A 22725-nucleotide genomic window follows, 5' to 3' on the forward strand; every position below is an offset into this window, starting at 1 on the left:
ATTTATTTTTCTTCCAGTATTTTGGATGCAAAAAACATGACTTAGAATTTAGAGAGTTTGCTTTATATATATATTTAAATAATAACACGCACTCACACACAAAATCCACCATCAGTGATCACTTGTATGCATTTACTGTACGCACACGCAGCCGCAAAATTAAAAACGCCCATCAACCACGGAGGAGAAGGGAGATGGCACTCGCTTCTTCCTTGTGTTCTTCTTCTTTACAAAATCTTTCTTCATGCACGTGTCCCCCTTTCCCGTTCTTCAAACCCAACAAATTATTGGCTCCATCGACAAAGATCCATCCTTTTACTCTGCTGCAACGCCTTCCACTCTCCAGGTAGCCAACTCCTTGGTCTCTTGGCTGGAAAATACTGGGGCATTTCGTTTCTGTTGTTTTTTCATTTCTTTTCGGTTTCTCACATGGAGGGTGCTTAAAGATTTCAGTTTGTGTTCTGCGGTTTGAAAGTAGTAAATATATAGATTTATCAAGAGATTCAGTGTACGCATAACCACCTGGGACGGTTTCTTTTCTCCCAATTGCATGTTTTTGGAATCCAATCATAGCGATTAAGTTTACAATCTTTACAGAACTAATTTTTATCTATGTATTGGTTTGGCTCTACTGGATCACCAAGTTAAATAATGTTTGTACGAAATGCGCATTTATACTCGAGAAAATATTTTATTTTGGTTAATGTGGTCATGCAATTAATTATTTTAGACTAAGTGAATATTTTTACTGTGAATTGCACGGCCAAAGATTTGATTTTGATGAATGCGATCATGCAATTCATTAGTTTAGATGAAGCGAATATTTTTGCTGTGAATGGCACGGACAGAGCTTGTAGAAAGATATATCCCGTCTTTTCATCGATGATTTCTTGAATTGCCTAGAATACCAGTTTCTTTGCTTTTCGCTCTTTCTCGTGACTGTAAGTTGCTTCTCTGTAATGGTTGTTTCTTCATTTTCCAGTTCATAGAACATTACAAGTTACATCTTGTCCAAAATTTACTTGGCCCAGAACCGTGCTGTGTACCCCATCCTGCCACTGGGTTTATTTAGGCTGCCACAATTGAAGGTTTCTGTTTTAGCTAGAGAGTCGAACCATTTGTTGGTTGAAATAATTCACTTATTCACAATAAATTTTTGTTCTCCGTCTATCCCTTTATCATTTCAGACACGGGAAAAAATGAGCAAATCCATATTTTCTACAACCACCTTTTGGAACTAGCAAAGCGTTGACTTAACTCTCGAAAGTTACTTTTGGAATCGTCATAGCTTATCTAGTTTTGCTGCATTATATTTTCTAGTTTTACCGCGTCCATCATTTGACATTTATTGCTACATCCAGAATAGACATCTAATGTCATTGTTTATCTGTAAAGAGTTTTATTTTGGAAGCTGTAGGATTGCAGTTCTTTTTATGGACGTTTGTTAAACTATTTATACTCTCTCTTACGCCTTAGCTGAAGATTCATGTTATTTTTATCTACAGAACAGGTCATTTTTTGCGGTTACAAGGGAGGGATTCGTATAAGCTCAATATACTTGCATCAGTTACTAGTGCAGGTTTTTACCCCATCTTTACATATGGATTCAAACTCATAGCTGAATTTAGTGCCACTAATAAACTATATTTTTCCTGGATGGTGATGATATTTCTAGATATTTTACTGGATGAAGCTGTTGGAAAAGCTCAACTTCCGAAGGGTGACATTTGGTCTATCCATAAATTGGTGGCACGTGCGTGGGAAATTCTGAAAGAATCCAAAATGTTGCTAACATTATTGTTAAGGAAGAGTCAGAGAGAAAATTAGTTGTCGTGTCTGCTATGTCAAAGGTGACCGACATGATGTATGATCTCATATACAAGGCACAATCTCGGGATGATTCCTATGTAATTGCATTAGAAGCTGTTTTGCAAATACACAAGTTGACGGCTGTTGATCTACTGGAAGGGGATGAACTGGCTAATTTCTTAGTTCGATTGCATGAGGATATTAATAACCTTAAGGCAATGTTACGTGCAATACACATCGGTATGTCATGCATGTGAAATGCTTAATAAGTTTTTTAAAAGAAATATTATCCTTACCATATGGCATGAACATCTGCTTAAGCAAGTAACGGAAAGAGTAAATGGATCGGCAAAACCTACCTTTAACTGTATTTCATATCCATTTTTCTGTGAATTTTGTCCAATGACTCCAAAACGAAGGACATCATTCCCCGTAGGCTTTAATTTCTGTTCCTACACTATGATGGCACTGACCGCCAGCTCAGTTTCCGGACAGGAGTCTGTTTCTACTAAGATTATCTATTCCGACTTCAGTTTGACTAACCTATTAATTCTTCCTTATGTACCTATGGACTTGTCCGTTATCCAATGTATTCATGTTTTGTCCTAAAAACGGATTTTGATTATAGTCATTAGGAGAAATAATAAAATAATAATTATGTTACATTCAAGTAATTAATTGTTTCACAATCAATAAACTGGATTTATAAAAAGAAAATGGATCTATTGAGACCATTTCCGTGAGCAAATACATACGCTTATTAATATTTGTATCCTGAAATTAATCTCATGAACATGAACTATTGATTTTCTTTTCTTTCTCAACAAAGTATACTTTGTTGAGTGACAAGCATGTTGTTTTATTTTGTAATGACCTACAAAATTCATCGTGAACTGCAGCTGGTCATGCAACAGAATCTTTTTCAGACTTTGTTGTGGGACATGGTGAGCTATGGTCCGCCCAACTGCTGTCAGCTGTTGTTAGAAAGGTGTTTGATATCTTGACGCATTTTTGTTTTAGGGGCATGAATATGTCGACTTATCTAGTTTTGTGAAACAATTTGATCATAGCATTTCTTTACCTGGCATTGTAGAGTGGTGTGGAGTGCACTTTTATGGACACGCGAGATGTACTTATTGTAAATCCTACGGGTTCTAATCAAGTTGATCCAGATTATTTGGAGTCTGGCCGAAGGCTTGAGAAGTGCTGAAGTGGTACTCTCAAAATTTGGCTAAAACAGTTGTCGCAACTTGGTTTATTGCCAGTACGCCTCAGAATATACCTACGACTTTAAAAAGAGATGGAAGTGACTTTTCAGCTGCAATTATGGGTGCTTTATTTAAAGCACGTCAAGTCACTATTTGGACTGACGTTGATGGTGTATACAGCGCGGACCCCAGAAAAGGTTTGTTGCTCTCATTCTCGTGCTGTGTCAGTTGGAAGGTATCAAAACTTCTTTTTGTATATTATTCAATTATCCTGATTCTTTTGAATAATAATACTGAGGATTATTTTCCTTAATCTATTCTTTTAGCAATCCCGTGAGCATTCGGGATATTATTGACAATTCATTCTGCTATTTTTCACCTTTATGTTTTCTTTTGGCAGTTAGCGAGGCTGTGATATTGAAGCAGTTGTCATATCAGGAGGCTTGGGAAATGGTAACTTTTCTATATTTCCTATGTCTTTGGTAATATGTCTTTACATTTCGCTTATTAGTGATCATTATGGAGATGCGCAGTCATACTTTGGAGCAAATGTTTTACACCCTCGTACAATTATTCCTGTCATGAAATACGACATTCCAATTGTTATAAGGAACATCTTCAACCTGGCTGCACCTGGTACAGTAATCTGTCGTCCTGCTGATTTTGAATTTGAAGATTGCCATAGGGTGGATTCTCCAGTTAAAGGATTTGCTACAATCGACAATTTAGCCCTTGTAAATGTTGAAGGGTGAGATTTCAATTTATATTATGACAATAGTTATGGTGCGTGATTCAGTGTTTGTTTTTTTCTTCCAATCTCATGGTTGAGCTATTGCTCACATTTTTTTCTTTCCAGAACTGGAATGGCTGGTGTTCCTGGTACTGCTAGTGACATTTTCAGAGCCGTGAAGGATGTTGGAGCTAATGTAATCATGATATCCCAGGTATACCTGTTTTCTTCTCTGACTATAATTTATAATCACTTTCATAGGGATTCTTACTTTATTTATTTCAATGCAGGCTAGTAGCGAGCACTCTGTTTTGCTGTTCCTGAGAAGGAGGTTAAGGCTGTAGCTGCTGCTTTAGAAATTAGGTTTCATCAGGCGTTGGATGCTGGCCGTCTCTCTCAGATTGTTTGCCTTTAACCAAGTTTTTGGAGCTATCATGCCAAGTCATGACTGAGCTTTCTGTATGCACACACACATATATGTATATATGTATGATGAAGTAAATCAGCATTTTTCGGTGAGAGTATACTATATGAAGTATGTGAGAATTTGACTGTGCGAGTTGCTTCCATGAAGATTACTTGCAGATTGTACTTTCTGAATAACCATTTACTTCCAAACTACAATTTCCCTTTAGTTTACGGTGAAAAGAATTAGCCAATGCAGTAGGTTTGATAATCTGCCTCTCCGAGGGCTTTTTAAGGACATTTATTTGTGGATGATGTGCATGTTAGAACTGTTTTGTAACAAAAAGAAGGGGATGCTACTTTATCAGAACATGATTTCAATGTTGTCTGATATAACTCTGTCTTCAACCTTCTTGATAATTTTAACTTATTATTAAGCCATCCAATTACCAATATGACTACCCATTACTCTTAATTCATTTACCCATGCATACTAGCTGCCATCCTATCGCTTATAAGAGTTAGTGGTCCAATACAACTTTAGATACAAGCTTATTCCCTTGCAGACAAGATCTACTTGAATATTACTCAAGTGCATAATTTAAAACCTAATTTATTAAAATTGATGGCCTCTGTATCTTGATCATTTATTCTTCCACTGGCGTTTGCTGTTTGACAACAATGTTGCTCATTTTTCTAAGAGATTTGTGGTGTTATGTTATTCTTATTGAATGTTTGCAGATTCTGTTATTCCCAGTTGTAGCATTCTGGCAGCGGTTGGTCAAAAAATGGCAAGTACTCCTGGAGTTAGTGCGACGCTCTTTAATGCTCTTGCCAAGGTTAATACACTTACAACTGTTGAATAATTTTTCTAATGTCTTCCATACAATCACAAGTATGAAAGCGGACCGGTTACGGTGGCCGGAAACGCAACGGAAGCACAAAAATCGAATTTTTATGAAGAAAATTTCGGCCACCATGGAATCTTTGTGTAATATTTTCGAAATCAAACAAAAACACATGCATAGGATGTTTTAGAAAATTACCTATCAACCTCTTGAGGTTGATGTAATGGCTCCAACTAAAGTATGAATACTTTAGCTCTTCTTGGTAGACAAATCTACAAGCACACCTTCTTCCTCTTCAAGAATAAGGCCCACCACTTAGCTATGTAAATCCCTTCTTACTTTGCACTAGAAAAGCAAGAAGATTTTTCAAAGAGAAATTTTGTTCTCAACAAATTGAAGAACAAAACAAGAAAAATTTTTTTTAGGAGAGAAAAGCTTAGAGTTTCGGCCAAGGTGAGAGTAAGAATGAGGGAGAGAAGTTGAGTCTAAGTAGTGAGAAAAGCAACTCTCAAAAGCAACAAAAAGTTGCATGCCTAGTCTCCAACCCTTCACCTCCCTAAAGCATGCAAACCCTAGAATGACATGCATATAATATAGTTTTTAACACATTAAAAACCATAGACTAAATTTTAATTATCTCAAACACATTTGAGATTAATTAAATACTACTTGAATTTACTCAAGTCCCACTAGTTAAATAATTATTTAAATTGAGCTCTACAAGACTCAATATTATTTAATTAATTCAACACTTGAATTAATTTAATTATTTAGACTCTACTAGGTCCACTAGTGTTTAATTAATTCAACACTTGAATTAATTTAATTTAGTCCACAACAATGTTTATGAAAATCACAATTTTCAACTACATTATTTACTTGGCCAAATTTTAATCTTAGGAACACTTCCATAAATTAAAATTTATATTTCTCTCATAGAAGTCATACTTCTAATTTTCTTTACGCTTATAAACACATTTATAAGCCGTTCAACACATTGAACTATTTTACTTCTCATCGGGATTTACAAAGCAAGTACTTGTGTGGCCCTCAATGGTTCATTGATACAACTAGCCGTGGTTCACATCTCTATGTGATTCGGACTAAACATGTCCTTATTCGAGCATACCCCAATTGCTCCATTCTTACTTATCAACTCCTTGATAGTAAGAACGTCAGAACTCAAGTCTGATAGTACCCAACCAATCACGTTAAACGCCTAGCAGCATCGCTTACGTGATTCCCTAGGTATCACATGATAGTGCCTGCAAGAACCATTCAATTATGGTTAGCGTACAGTACGGTCCCTTCAACTCATATATCCCGACCGATTCGACAACTATTGGTCTATCGAGAGTTGTCAATGAATCGATACTATGTGTCATGTTGTGGTTGCATCGATGGTGTAATCTATGAAACCCCTTTCATAATTACCACCATACTCTGATCAGAGATTTCAACCCACACATACATGAAAAACACATAGGATATCCATACCCGTAGGTAAGCGGTGAATCCCCGGCTACAATGCATCGACTCCTATATGTTTCGCCGTAACACCCAACCTTGCCACCTGATGACCCCATAAGAGTCGGTAAACAAGTCAAAGTGAAACGCTAGCATATAGAGTCTCAATGTTGTCCCGGGTCATAAGGACTAATGGTGTACAACCATAAACTAGGACTTTTCCACTCGATAAGTGAGAACCACTTGGAAAGTCCTTTCTAGAGGGTTGTTCAGTGCACTCTACCAGGAGCACCTATCTGCATGCTCGGACATCACAATGTCCCCTACCAATGAAACATGGTACTCACATCGCAGATACTAGTCTCTAACTCGAGCGGCCTTTATCCTTCTTAGTGGCGGCTGAATCGACTAGGAACGGTTTAGAATATACAGTATTCCAAATATGAGTTTCATGATACTCATCATATGAGCATCTCATATTCTTTCTACTATTTGTATATTCAAGGACTTTATCTATGCAACAAGCATGGGTATAAAGATAAAGATGCGCCAAATTAATAAATTGAAATATTATTAAAATAAAGATCGTTTATACAAAGAGTTTCATTGTGAACAGTCGGCCAACACTTGGCTCGACGTGCACCTACTCTAACAATCTCCCACTTGCACTAGAGCCAACTACCTATATGCTTTAGACCCATTGATTCGCGATGCTTCTCGAACGATGGTCCTGGTAAAGGCTTAGTTAGTGGATCAGCAACATTATCTGCGGAGCCGACTTTGTCAATCACGACATCTCCTCTTTCCACGATCTCTCTGAGGATGTGGTACTTTCTCAATACGTGTTTGGACTTCTGATGAGACCTTGGCTCCTTCGCCTGAGCTATGGCTCCCGTGTTGTCGCACATCACCGGGATAGGAGCAACTCCATTTGGAATGACGCCCAACTCTTGGATGAAATTCCTAATCCAAACAGCCTCCTTTGCTGCAGCCGATGCAGCAATGTATTCTGCCTCAGTGGTGGAATCCGCAGTACTGTCTTGCTTGGAACTCTTCCAAGAGACAGCACCACCATTGAGCATGAATATGAATCCGGAGGTTGACTTCGAGTCATCAACATCGCTTTGGAAGCTAGAGTCGGTATAGCCTTCCAATTTCAGTTCTCTACCCCCATAGACCAAGAACAACTTATTGGTCCTTCTCAAATACTTGAGGATGTCTTTCATAGCTTTCCAGTGTGGAAGACCGGGGTTGGATTGATATCTACTCACTACACTTAGTGCAAATGCCACGTCAGGACGTGTAGATATCATCCCATACATGATACTACCAATGGCTGAAGCATACGGAATTCGTGTCATCGCCGTTATCTCTGCATCAGTCTTGGGAGACATAGACTTGGATAGGGACACGCCATGACACATTGGTAGATGTCCTCTCTTGGACTCATCCATCGAGAACCGCTTCACGATGGTATCAATGTATGTGGACTGGGTGAGACCAAGCAATCTTTTTGATCTATCTCTATAGATCTGTATTCCCAATACAAAAGATGCTTCACCCAAGTCCTGCATTGAGAACTTACTTGCTAACCATATCTTAGTTGATTGCAACATTCCTACATCATTCCCAATGAGTAGAATGTCATCAACATAAAGAACTAGGAATGTCACAGCACTCCCACTGACCTTCTTATACACACAGGGTTCCTCAGGATTCTTAGTAAAACCAAACTCTTTGATTGTACTATCGAATCTGAGGTTCCAACTCCTCGATGCCTGCTTAAGACCATAAATAGATCTTTGAAGTTTGCATACCATATGCTCACTTCCGATAGATGTGAAACCCTCAGGTTGAGACATGTAAATTTCTTCCTTAATATCCCCATTAAGGAAGGCTGTCTTAACATCCATCTGCCATATCTCATAGTCATAGCATGCAGCTATGGCTAGCAATATCCTAATGGACTTGAACATCGCAACTGGAGAAAAGGTTTCCTCATAGTCAACACCTTGCCTTTGGGTATACCCTTTTGCTACCAATCGCGCCTTGAAGGTCAATACCTTCCCATCCGCCCCAAGTTTCCTCTTGTAAATCCATTTACACCCTATGGGAACAATTCCCTCAGGTGGATCCACGAGATTCCACACTTGGTTCGAATGCATGGAATTCATCTCAGATTCCATTGCTTCAAGCCACTTGGATGAATCGGCATCCGATAACGCTTCCTTGAAAGTCCTTGGATCACATCCAAGGTTAGGCTCATCATGGCCCTCTTCAAGAAGCAGACCATACCTCACAGGTGGTCTCGAGACTCTCTCGGTTCTTCTAGGAGCTTGTATCTCCTCACTTGGCTTCTCGGGTGTGGGTTCTATAACTGTGGGTGTCTCTCGAACCTCTTCGAGTTCTATCATCTCGCCTTTTCTATCTAATAGAAATTCCTTTTCCAAAAAGGTTGCGTTCCTAGAAACAAACACCTTTGTTTCTTGGGGATGATAGAAATAATATCCAATGGAATTTCTTGGGTATCCCACAAAGTAGCATAAAATGGATCGACTATCCAATTTATCTCCCACTGTCTGCTTCACATAAGCAGGACACCCCCATATTCTAAGATAAGAATACTTGGGAGGCTTACCCATCCATATCTCATATGGAGTCTTGTCAACTGCCTTTGTATGGACATTGTTCAACAACAGTGCCGCTGTTTCAAGCGCATATCCCCAAAAGGATGGCGGCAACTCCGTGAACCCCATCATAGACCGAACCATGTCCATCAAAGTCCGGTTACGACGCTCCGAAACACCATTTAACTGTGGTGTAGCGGGCGGAGTCCACTGCGAGAGAATCCCATTCTCTCTAAGATACTCTTGGAACTCGGCACTCAAGTACTCACCACCTCGATCCGATCGAAGTGTCTTGATGCTTCGTCCCAATTGCTTCTCTACTTCACTTCTGAATTCTTTGAACCTTTCAAAGGCTTCAGACTTGTATTTCATCAAATACACATACCCATACCTCGAATGGTCATCGGTAAAGGTGATGAAGTAGGCATGTCCATGCTTAGTGGTGATGCTAAGCGGACCGCACACATCGGTATGGATCAAATCCAATAACCCTTTGGCTCGCTCCGCATGGCCCTTAAAGGGAATTTTGGTCATCTTTCCTTTTAGACAGGATTCACAAGTCGTGAGAGCATTAATATCGGACATATCAAACATGCCAACTCCCACTAACTTGTTCATCCTTCTTAGGGATATATGACCTAATCGAGCATGCCATAATTGTGCCGAATTAAGAGTATCTTGTTTGCGCTTATTTGTCGTTGTTATCGTTTGGACATTGTTAAGTGGAATATCTTTTAATTTTAAGGTGTAGAGATTGTTTTCAAGTTCACCGGTACCAACTAAACATTCATTCTTGTAAATATTGCAAACACCTTTGCCAAATAAACAAGAATATCCATCAATATCAAGCATAGGAATGGAAATAATGTTTTTAATCAAGTCTGGTACGAACAAAACATCTCTTAATACAAACTTAAAATCATTGTTCAAAATTAAACAAATATCTCCTACGGCTTTGGCAGCAACTCTTGCTCCATTGCCCATCCTTAAGAAGGTCTCACCCTCTCGGAGCCTCCTACTTCTTCCCATCGCCTGCAAGTCATTACAGAGATGTGAGCCACAGCCGGTATCCAATACCCAAGAAGTAGAGTTAATCGAGATATTTACTTCAATAAAGAACATACCTTTGCCAGAACCCTTCTGCGCAAGATATTCCCTGCAGTTACGCCTCCAATGTCCAGGCTTCTTGCAGTGGTGACAGATGTCAACAGTCTTTTCAGCCTTCACTGGCGCGGCTGCCACAACGGGACTCGGACTCTGCCTCTTCAAGGGCACGCTCTTCTTGGTACGCTGGAAAGAACGCTTCTTTCCCTTCCCAGGTGGACCGGTCTTCGTGCCAGATGAAGAGCCCACATAAAGAACCTGCTTCTCCTTTTTGATTGTGGACTCAAAGGTCACAAGCATGTTCACCAACTCTTCAAGGCTGGGCTCGAGCTTGTTCATATTGAAGTTCACAACGAAAGGATCGAAAGAGCTAGGCAGCGATAGCAGCAACACATCAGTGGTCAACTCCGAAGGCAACACCAAATCCATGCCTACGAGCTTGTCCACGAGCCCAATCAACTTTAGGCCATGCTCATGGACCGAAGTCCCATCTCGCATGCGTAAAGTGATGAGCTCCTTTACTGTGGCATGCCTCAAAGGCCGAGTCTGCTCTCCGAAGAGCTCCTTGAGGTGCATATGAATGTCAGCAGCATTCTTTGCATCCTCGAATCGCCTTTGCAGCTCATCGTTCATTGAAGCCTGCATATAACACTTCGCCTTCAAGTCATGGTCACACCATTCCTTGTAGGTCTGCAATTCCTCAGGAGTGCAGCCTATAGGAGCCTCAGCAGGGGGCGCCTCAGTCAGTGTATACGCGATCTTCTCCGAGTTTAGGACAATCTTTAAATTTCTTAGCCAAGTGATATAGTTTGGTCCGGTTAGAATGTGTTTTTCGAGAATGACGGAAAACGGGTTGCGAATTGATGACATGTCAAAGATTGTACTGAAAAGTAAAACAGATAAATGTTAATGACTATTTTAAAATATTTAATAAGATATAAAGTTTGGACTTTTACTTTATAAATAATCGCTCCCACTGTTTTGACATTTTCACTACCCTCTAGTGAAAACGGGAAACACTTTCCTCAGTAGGTACGTAAGGTCCAATTAGCGAATTGTGATCCCGAATAATATCGGCCATCACAACTCCTAAAAGGTAGTTTCCAATTGCATCGCCATGCAACCCTCTACGTATTCTTTTGTCTCACGTTTGATTAGGACCCAATAATATGACGTCGTTCATCTTTACGTGTCAAGCCTAACCCATCGATATTGAACCTTAATGGACGGTCGCCATGAGTTCCCTCAATAATATGAGCCGAAATCATGGGAGTTCCACGTAGTTCACATCACCATGTCAATGGATGTCACAACTTTCCGGCACCCAGGGCCCCCTCAATAATATGAGCCGAGCCCCGAGTACGGGTAGCGTTCATCATGCATCCATTGTCGATGGAAGACAAGGAAATTATAAACAAATTTATAATTCCCCTTTTCGGACTTGATATTAATTTTGAATCTTATTCAAAATGAGGGTTTTTAATTTTGAAAGGTCTCATCATTAATTTTATTTTAAAAGCTCGCCATGTTTGATCGTATGTTTGCCGGATTCATGCAACTTTGTTATTATAATAATAATAACGCACATACTCATTATTTATAACATATCATGCATATATTATAAATAGAAAACAGTACAAGGATGATCAATCGCCCCAAAACTAATGGCCCGTGTGAGCCAAACACGGGCCTAGGTCCAATCCTAGGGTAAATGCAGGGATGCAATGCAACTAAATTATTACATTAGCATCCAATATTACATGTCTTCGATCTTCATAATCACCAAGGCCACCATCTTCCAATCTTGATCTTCCCCTATTCTAATATTTACAATTAAATATCCATGGCACATAGGGATACATCTCATGGGGTGGGAACGGGCCATAAACCAAGCCCACTTTATAAATTGATAATTATTATAATCATACAACACAAATATCCTAGCATACACCTAGCAAATTGGGCTTGGGCTTTTGATCATCCTTCATGCATAATATCACATATCATACACCATCAATCAATTATCACTATAATTAATTGATCCAATATTATATATCTTGATCCAATCACTAACCGCCACAATTATAAATTAAATCAACAAAGTATACAAACACCTTTGTGTACTTTCAAATTAATTTATTTATAATCGAATTTCTTGTAAATCACAATTTACTATAAATAATTAAAGTCCTACTTCAATTATTTATTTTATGAGAAAATATGTGCAACAATTGTAAATTTAAACTTAAGGGCCCAAAACTCATTTTTCACCAAAAATAGCTTGGCCCATTTAAATTTCACAAAATTATGTTGACCATCTAATGGCCCAACAACTCAAGGCCCATGACACTAAGATTGTCCAAAACACTTTTGGAAACCCTAGCCGTCATCGCCGTCGCCGGAGCTCCGTCGCCGGATTCCGGCAACAAAAATTTTTTTTTTTATTTTAAAAACTGTACATTTCGGGCAGCCCCTTGGGCTGCCCCTCGGCTGCCCGAAATTTTCGGGCAGCCCCTTCGGGCAGCCCCGAAAAACATTTTTTTTTTTTTTTGTTTTGTAAATTTCGGCCTTGATGTTTTATTGCACAAAAAAATCTCAAACGGTTAGAAATCGATCTCAACATAATATTATGCAAATATTACACAAAAACCGTAACCATAGCTCGGATACCACTTGAAAGCGGACCGGTTACGGTGGCCGGAAACGCAACGGAAGCACAAAAATCGAATTTTTATGAAGAAAATTTCGGCCACCATGGAATCTTTGTGTAATATTTTCGAAATCAAACAAAAACACATGCATAGGATGTTTTAGAAAATTACCTATCAACCTCTTGAGGTTGATGTAATGGCTCCAACTAAAGTATGAATACTTTAGCTCTTCTTGGTAGACAAATCTACAAGCACACCTTCTTCCTCTTCAAGAATAAGGCCCACCACTTAGCTATGTAAATCCCTTCTTACTTTGCACTAGAAAAGCAAGAAGATTTTTCAAAGAGAAATTTTGTTCTCAACAAATTGAAGAACAAAACAAGAAAAATTTTTTTAGGAGAGAAAAGCTTAGAGTTTCGGCCAAGGTGAGAGTAAGAATGAGGGAGAGAAGTTGAGTCTAAGTAGTGAGAAAAGCAACTCTCAAAAGCAACAAAAAGTTGCATGCCTAGTCTCCAACCCTTCACCTCCCCAAAGCATGCAAACCCTAGAATGACATGCATATAATATAGTTTTTAACACATTAAAAACCATAGACTAAATTTTAATTATCTCAAACACATTTGAGATTAATTAAATACTACTTGAATTTACTCAAGTCCCACTAGTTAAATAATTATTTAAATTGAGCTCTACAAGACTCAATATTATTTAATTAATTCAACACTTGAATTAATTTAATTATTTAGACTCTACTAGGTCCACTAGTGTTTAATTAATTCAACACTTGAATTAATTTAATTTAGTCCACAACAATGTTTATGAAAATCACAATTTTCAACTACATTATTTACTTGGCCAAATTTTAATCTTAGGAACACTTCCATAAATTAAAATTTATATTTCTCTCATAGAAGTCATACTTCTAATTTTCTTTACGCTTATAAACACATTTATAAGCCGTTCAACACATTGAACTATTTTACTTCTCATCGGGATTTACAAAGCAAGTACTTGTGTGGCCCTCAATGGTTCATTGATACAACTAGCCGTGGGTTCACATCTCTATGTGATTCGGACTAAACATGTCCTTATTCGAGCATACCCCAATTGCTCCATTCTTACTTATCAACTCCTTGATAGTAAGAACGTCAGAACTCAAGTCTGATAGTACCCAACCAATCACGTTAAACGCCTAGCAGCATCGCTTACGTGATTCCCTAGGTATCACATGATAGTGCCTGCAAGAACCATTCAATTATGGTTAGCGTACAGTACGGTCCCTTCAACTCATATATCCCGACCGATTCGACAACTATTGGTCTATCGAGAGTTGTCAATGAATCGATACTATGTGTCATGTTGTGGTTGCATCGATGGTGTAATCTATGAAACCCCTTTCATAATTACCACCATACTCTGATCAGAGATTTCAACCCACACATACATGAAAAACACATAGGATATCCATACCCGTAGGTAAGCGGTGAATCCCCGGCTACAATGCATCGACTCCTATATGTTTCGCCGTAACACCCAACCTTGCCACCTGATGACCCCATAAGAGTCGGTAAACAAGTCAAAGTGAAACGCTAGCATATAGAGTCTCAATGTTGTCCCGGGTCATAAGGACTAATGGTGTACAACCATAAACTAGGACTTTTCCACTCGATAAGTGAGAACCACTTGGAAAGTCCTTTCTAGAGGGTTGTTCAGTGCACTCTACCAGGAGCACCTATCTGCATGCTCGGACATCACAATGTCCCCTACCAATGAAACATGGTACTCACATCGCAGATACTAGTCTCTAACTCGAGCGGCCTTTATCCTTCTTAGTGGCGGCTGAATCGACTAGGAACGGTTTAGAATATACAGTATTCCAAATATGAGTTTCATGATACTCATCATATGAGCATCTCATATTCTTTCTACTATTTGTATATTCAAGGACTTTATCTATGCAACAAGCATGGGTATAAAGATAAAGATGCGCCAAATTAATAAATTGAAATATTATTAAAATAAAGATCGTTTATACAAAGAGTTTCATTGTGAACAGTCGGCCAACACTTGGCTCGACGTGCACCTACTCTAACAAAGTACTCAACTATTACTCCTGCAAAATCAAGTTGGTCTGCTGTTCAATAATGTGGATTAAAGGAATTCATAACCTTTTCTAGTATAAGGTTTGACAAAGCTAAGATCTTTCAAACATGAAATACGATGTTTCCGATTTGAAAGATAGCAAAAAATTAGCATGGGAGCAGGTGTGCTCCAAAATATAAGATGGTAGGAGCTTATAAGATCCTTAAAAATAGGTTGGAGAAGGACATTGATGAAGCTCCAACTTATTTTTATGATCTAACATCCTAAAATCTAATGAGATTATTAAATGTTGGAAATGTCCTTGATAAACACCCTCGTAGTATTGTATTTCCATCTGCAAGAGAATAATATTCTCCTTTTACCTTTTTTTGTTGTAAGCATATATTTCCTGACTCAGTGGACCGATTTTCAGGCTAATATCAATGTGCGCGCCATAGCTCAAGGTTGTTCTGAATATAATATTACTGTAGTTCTCAAGAGAGACGATTGCATAAAGGCTTTACGTGCTGTGCACTCGAGTTTTTATCTATCAAGAACTACGATATCAATGGGTATTATTGGACCAGGATTGATTGGTGGCACATTGCTTGACCAACTTAGGGACCAGGTACAAATGATGTTTCAAATTTATTTTCCACAGCGCAAGAATTTCTGGACTTTCTTTTGTATTGGATCATGTCTTCTGGAGTGAGGGCCTTTCTGGATGTGAAGTTCCACTCCAACAGTAACACAACTTTCCAGTAGTTCAGGTGTATGATTTTATGTTATTTGGCCAAAGTTATCCTTACTAGAGTTTTCAAGTGGTTTTAGTATATGTAGTGTAAGAAATCTTAAACAGGGATCAACGTTTTGGTTCCTTACGGTACATTTGAAACAATTCGTTTTTAGTATTGTAATTTTCATATTATGTTTTATATTTTGTTTAATGTGTCTGTCAATTCTCTGTACAGGCAGCAGTCCTCAAGGAAAAGTTCAACATTGGATTGCGGGATCAAGGACTATGCTATTAAGTGATACGTAAGTTTCGGGAGTTTTAAGAAAGCTTCTTCATTCAACCTGTTGCCATTATGATCGTATCCGACAAAAATGACCAGTTGTTTTCCATTATCGAATGATTTTTTTTAATTGACGGATGAAGCAAAAAGAAAATGGGGTTATGTTGACTAAAGATCCTTTTAGGTGTTAGATAATCTTTTTTTCATCCATTTTCATTTTTCAAAACAAGTGTGTTGTTTGGTATTAGCTAACTTTAAAGTTTTATGATCCCCTATATACTATAAGTTGTTTTGGAAGTCATGAGAAGTTTAGATTTTTTTTTTTTTACTTTTCAAGAGAAAAGCTACTAGAGCCTATATGATATTGATCTGTGATCTCATGCACTAAACAAAAGAAGTCTAAGATCTTGAAACAATTTCTCTTCTTTTCTTAAAAGAGCTTCTAACCTCGTGACTTCTTATTTTGGATGCTAATAATTAATTTTAAATAACTAATGAAATAATTTGTATATTATTGGCTCCCTAATTCTATTGACGCTCAAAATCAATAAACGCCCTTAAATTCAAAGTGTCTTGAATTTTAGAATTTGAATAGCCTAACATGTCACGACGGTAATTAGGGGGATTGACTTGTCAATATGGAGAGATCTTCAAAAAGACAAGGCTGATATTCAGAAATTTGTTCAGCATGTGCACGGGAAGTAGATTGCACCGCAGATTCTTATGTGGCGAGCCATTACCATGATTGGTTGTGCAGAGGCATACATGTGATCACTCCAAATAAGAAAGCTAATTCAGGTCCCCTTGATCAGGTAACAAAGAAATGCATACACGTGACACCCAAAGTAGTTGATTATTGTCGATTTTTGTTATGAATTGTCTCTTTTCCCATATGCTTATTTAAATGCTACATCTCTCCCATCATAAATGTATGTTATGTGTTGATGTCTGCATGTAAGTGTTTGTTCTGCTAGGAAAATACCTGCTTTATATGCATAGTTGGTGAAAATGTCTAAACTATATTTCATGCTTGATTGGATTTTTACATTGTCATGTGTGCAGTACTTGAAATTGAGAACTCTTAAACGTCAATCCTATACACATTATTTCTACGAAGCAACTGTCGGAGCTGGTTTACCGATCACTAGCACTTTGCAAGGGCTTCTCGAGACTGGGGATAAAATTCTGCGAATTGAAGGCATTTTTAGGTTGGTGTTTCTCTTCAGTCACACGTTTAGGAAATATGACTAGCTCTTTTTCTTTGCCTTGAATCATTATGCACGGGGGAGGGGAGGACCCAGGGGGTAATATGTCTCCACCCCAATCTTGGATGTTTTATGTGTAATTTTAAAAATATAAGTTTAGGTTCTGCTGCCAACTGAATAGGCAAAAATAAAAAAGCTTCAGGACGTTATAACTCATCTATCTGCTCACCAAGTGTATGTGTTGATTCAGTGGGACCTTAAGCTATATATTTAACAACTTCGTGGGTGCCCGAGCTTTCAGTGAAGTGGTGAAAGAGGCAAAAGAGGCAGGCTTCACTGAACCAGATCCGAGGGATGATTTGTCTGGAATGGATGTTGCCAGGAAGGTATTGTCTCATAATTTTGTGTTATGATCTGTCCGCCTAGCCGTTTTGTGCAAGAAAATTGGTTTAATGAAATTCTCTTGCTGCCCTGAGATTGTTCTGAAAAGCGACTTGATAATTGTTCATTTTCCTTTGCATTATGGTCAGCTTGTGGGCATGCCTATTCCCGGCTAAAGTTTGTGTGACTGGAGTTTGTTTTCATCATTATTCTTCCTTTAGCATCCATGTTGGTAGAATGCCAGTTACCATGGCATGGCTGAAATTGTTTACCAGGCATACAAGAAGCCCAGATTTTGTTTTTTGAGTCCTTATTTTTCCTAAGGGGAACAAATTTACCTGTTGAATGGTTTGTGTGGCAGAGGTGATAATCCTAGCCAGAGAGTTTGGACTAAATCTGGAATTGTCGGATATTCCAGTTCAGAGCCTCGTGCCAGAACCATTAAAGGCAAGTCAAAAATTGACGAGCCAGTAGGCTGTTTGACTGAGGCACTGCTTAATCTTTGATAATGATATTTCCTATGTTTTTTTATTTCAGGATAGTGCATCACCTAAGTTGTTCCTTCAGGAACTGTCTCAGTTTAATGTAGACTGGGCAAAACAAAGATAGGAGGCTGAAGATGCTGGTGAAGTCGGTGTCCTTCAGGCCTTAGTGCTGAATTTGAACTTCACTAGAGTTATATTTTCTGTTTATTGATTTTCTAACATGTTGAATTATGAAAAAGGTGTTGAGATATGTCGGGGTAGTGGATGTTGTGAACCAGAAAGGAACAGTGGAACTTCGAAGATACAAGAAAGAACATCCATTTGCACAACTATCTGGGTTCGATAATATAATTGCATTCTCGACACAGAGGTATGCTAAGCAACCTCTGATTGTGCGTGGTCCGGGTGCTGGGGCTGAAGTCACGGCTGGTGGAGTATTCAGTGACATTTTGCGTCTCGCCTCTTATCTTGGCCCCCCATCATAAGGGTCAATTTTCAACACTTACGTGTGTGCCTTGCTCTGTCCAAGTTTGAGATAATTTTATCGTCGATTTATCTAGGTATCTAGGTTCCCCTTGAATTTTGCAGTTTTGGTGATTATGTAACTACACAATGCTCGTACATTCTTCCTAGATTACAAGTTTTTTGGATCCTGCAACTTAAATTCATCCATTTATCAGATTATGGTTTTTCACTAAGAAGTAGAGAATAATAAATCGTTAAAATAAACAGAAAGCCTTCATTTTTCAGCTATGCTATCAACTGCAAACGATTGTTTGAATGGTGTGTAACTGGGTGCGCTAATCAACTCTTCAACATTAATCTGTGTGTGTGGTGTCCATAGCAGCAATCACGACATTCTTAGACTTGCATTTAGTCTTCAAAGCGTTTCCTGTGGGTTTTTTGAAATTGTTACCTGGTTTTTAGATATGATATGACGTGAATGTGCAATAATAATCGAAAAGATATGACTGGCTAGTTTTGAAGAACAGAAACAGCAGCAAACATAAGATTTCCTGGCAGTAATCAGTTTTGGTATGCTACGGGAAATGTTCGCTAAAAGGTGCAACATTAGTAAGGTTCAAAGTTACACGAGATAGCCACATGTAATAGCATAAAAGTCATTACTCATTTGATTTTGGGACCAAGGTAATACTTCGGATCTCCGAAGAACCTTGCAATCAGTTCAGCTTTTTCAGCCGAAAGATCAGTGTTATCCATGATGTACTCCTTGGAAGCCTTTGCTATTGCTTCAATGGAACCAATCGCTTGATTAAGCTGAAACGAAGAAGCCTGACATGTGAGTATTTTTTTTGAGATTTTAATTTTATATCATAAAAAAATCAGCTGGTATTTAGCAATGCCGCTACATCTTGCATGGAGGTAGGCAGCGCAGCCTGCATATTAGATTCATATGATGGAGTTGGGCCCAAATTGTGTACTACTCGATCTTGGCCTGATTAAAATGTAGAGCTCAAAATTGACTAGTAAATTTCAACATTGAGCTCAACATGCTCAAAGCATGCAAGTTGCACTTTAACAAAAGAAGAATACCAACATCAAGTGGTCAAGTTTCAACACCAGAAAACGTTTTAAAAAATTAAAATATGTAGGTGTGTCAGTCAGTCAATGTGTGATTTCTGAAACAGAAAATATCTTATTACCGCATGGGCGTCATGGTTATCAATCCCAGGAATAGATGTAACCACTTTGATATAGAGGTTCAATGATTGCACAGACATTTCCCTCTATAAGCACATTAACATTTGTTAGTCATGAATTGCAAAGAAAAACTACATAACCGAAACATGTAGAAAAGGTTCAACTAAAAAACCTCTGCTCTCAATTTTGCTGCGACATCCTGCTTCTTACATGCTGCAGTAAATCCATACGAAAAAAATGGTTCAAGGATCCTCATAAATTTTAGATTTGAGAAATGTAATCTTACCTCCTCGAGCAAGTGCTACCTTGACAATTTTCTCAAATCCCATCTCCAAGTCTTTTACAGGCATGAATGCTGGCCTGCCAAGCTCCATGCCATATCTTTGGAAAGGCACGTGTTAACCAGTACTCAGTTCATGAAGCATGACGCTAGGAGTAATGCATCGTTAGGGATAAATGGCCTATCTCACTTGAAATAAGAGCGAACGAAAGAATCATTTTGATCCTTTGTTGGGAGGGTAACAACCAAGTACAAGTTCGCAAACTGTCCCCTCAACTTCTGAACTCTGAACCAAAGAATGAAAGAACATACAAATAAAGATGAAAAAATATCAGCAACAGAAATGTGAAGGGTGGATATGCAGCATTTACCGGCTGAAGATAGACGCATTGTCATTAGAATCCCAATTACTCACAAATATGAAAGCCGCAGACACACCTCCACAGTTAAAAATGAAGTCCTGCGAAGAATAATATTTTAAAAGTTAAAAAGGATGTCATACTGGAAATGAATATTGTATAGGAAGGGTGGCTACTGGATCAATTGAAACAAAATTTAGACGGCAAGAATTTTCATTGAGGAAGCAGGAGATAAAGTTGATGAAGGAAGGGTGTTGCTCATCTTTCCACGTGGTGCTCATGATGCAAACCCCATTGCAACCTACACCATATTCAAATTCCTGCCCCAGTCAATTTCCAAACATGATCATTTTCAAGAACATTCTTACACCGGTAGAGCATTAGTAACAAATTGCAAATCGAAATAAGAAAGTGATAGAATGTAAAAATTGTATCAACTTCCACCTACATCATTAACTTTAGACAACATACATTGTCCATGTTATCAAACAGTATGCCAAATTCTGCTACCAAGAAAAAATAAATGGACAGGACCAAGAGAGTCCGTTAGAAGAACTGTGAATTAAATGATCCTTAAAATTATGTTTTGTTTTGTAGCTTAAAAGGTAATAATAAAATGGGAAGCTGAACTACTATAAATTTGCAAAAAAATTACATTTTGCGTTTAGTCACGCTTTAAATTTCATATACAAATAGCGAGTTGCTTGCTGCTAGATAAAAGACAGTGATTTGGTTTTATTTTAGAATTATATAAGAAAAACAATAAGCTTGAAAATTGATTACAGCTTATGTTAGCGATAATTCACATGCAAGCTAGGGAGAAGTATAATTTCCAGGCAAGCGAAAAATTTCACAATTCGTAGAAAATGATTCGATAGAAACTATCAGATTTCACATAACTTTCAGTTCAAACAATGTTTCCGCACCCGATCGTATGTGCATGAACGTACCACGCACTCACATACATACTGGATAACACATTATCATATAGAAATCAATGAACGTAAAACAAAAGGACTCGATCCTAAATTAAACGTCACGGCAATATTTGATGAAGATCGATCTAGAGAAATAATCGATAGCTTTCAAAATAAAATTATAGCCAAAAAAGAAACAGAATCAAATCGAAGAATTAACAGCAACATACCTGAATTCGATAAATTTGAATGCGCCGATTCTCTGTAGTGGTTTCCCGCGCTTGCGCTCATTCTCCGTGATATGAAACCGCGCTGGCTTATGTTTAGTAAAGGGCGACGAAGTGGTTCTGTACTTTGCCTTATAAATGTTTTGAAACCAAATTTTTCTAACACATAAAACATATCTCATTCCCGATAATACTTTTTCTTTTAAGAAAAATAAATTGAAATTTTACAATTTTAAAATTTATTCCAAATATAATTATACTTCACAATAAATATGAAAATTATGTTCGATATTAAAATTTATATAAATAATACAAACATGTCAGTAATATGAGAAATTTTTCTAATATACAAAAGCGACCATATATTAGTGATCACTTTCTCATAAAAATCTCTATTTAAAGAGTACACAGTTATACATCATTATTTCTATGGATGTGATGATCGAGTGTTAATACTTGATCTTTGGTCATCGATGGAAATCCTTTCGCTTTGAACCTGTTTGGTAATTAGTGAGAAATTTTCTATATATCATTCAGAAGTGTTAGTCCTCTACAGATATTTTGGGAATCTCAACCCCGACAAATCTTATTCAACATTTGATGGCGTAGCCAACATATAAATTTCCACTTTTAACTCGATTTACTCTTTCTTCTTTTTATGTTTTTCACTTCAGTTTCACATGAAAGTTGTTTAAAATGTTTTCTAGTTTAAATATGTGTCAGTCGATCATCCTGACAATCGTCGCAAGTACTATTTTCGGCCATCCGAAACAAGCTTGACATTCATTCTTGTTTTTCCAGATCTATTATTGATCTGTTTCGAATTTTGAAAAGTGTTCAACACAAAAATTGTAAAAAAAGGAATACAAGACTCATCTCCTATAAAAATTTTGGTTGCGTGTGAAAGCTTGAGCTCGGCCACGCACCCACGATTTTCATGAATGTCCAACTTCCAAACGATTCTGCGCTATTTTTAGGAATTTTTGAAAAGTTTGATGATATTTGGACATGTATTTTAATTTTTATGAATTTTTAAAGTGTAAATCGAAACTTTCCGGTATAAGCTTTGTACAAAAATGAGTTTTAAAATATTCGAACACCTATTACTAGTACTAACTAGTGTAAAACCCTCAAATGATATTTAAAAGAATTATATTAACTTGGGATTGACAACTAAGGAGAATAGTAAGGTATCGAGATGAGGTTTTTCCTACCGGATTCTTCAAAATACATGTTTGGTGTTTGCTCTTCAATGCCATATC

At 37.8% G+C, this 22725-nt stretch overlaps 1 protein-coding gene and 1 pseudogene across 2 annotated transcripts in view; one reads left to right on the top strand and one right to left on the bottom strand.

The window, feature by feature from the left end:
* The first annotated feature begins 103 nt into the window (after window positions 1–103).
* On the top strand, window positions 104–18791 carry LOC140809314 (bifunctional aspartokinase/homoserine dehydrogenase, chloroplastic-like; annotated as a pseudogene).
* A 229-nt stretch (window positions 18792–19020) lies between these two features.
* LOC140809315 (elongation factor 1-gamma 2-like) overlaps window positions 19021–22725 on the bottom strand; it is a 30863-nt gene continuing 27158 nt past the window's right edge. Inside the window, exons 1-8 of one of the 2 annotated variants that reach the window (XM_073166904.1) lie at window positions 21467–21614; window positions 20496–20620; window positions 20332–20420; window positions 20151–20246; window positions 19967–20061; window positions 19853–19893; window positions 19683–19766; window positions 19021–19296 (exon numbers count right to left, since the gene is read on the bottom strand). In XM_073166904.1, the coding sequence (XP_073023005.1) occupies window positions 19147–19296; window positions 19683–19766; window positions 19853–19893; window positions 19967–20061; window positions 20151–20246; window positions 20332–20420; window positions 20496–20620; window positions 21467–21527 (741 nt within the window). In that variant the 5' untranslated portion in view covers window positions 21528–21614 and the 3' untranslated portion in view covers window positions 19021–19146. Of the gene's footprint in view, window positions 19297–19682; window positions 19767–19852; window positions 19894–19966; window positions 20062–20150; window positions 20247–20331; window positions 20421–20495; window positions 20621–21466; window positions 21615–22725 lie in introns of those variants that run through there. The other variant, XM_073166902.1, reaches the window with a different exon arrangement.

The sequence above is a fragment of the Primulina eburnea genome, chromosome 13 (genome assembly GCF_022965805.1).
Source record: "Primulina eburnea isolate SZY01 chromosome 13, ASM2296580v1, whole genome shotgun sequence".
NCBI lineage: Eukaryota > Viridiplantae > Streptophyta > Magnoliopsida > Lamiales > Gesneriaceae > Primulina > Primulina eburnea.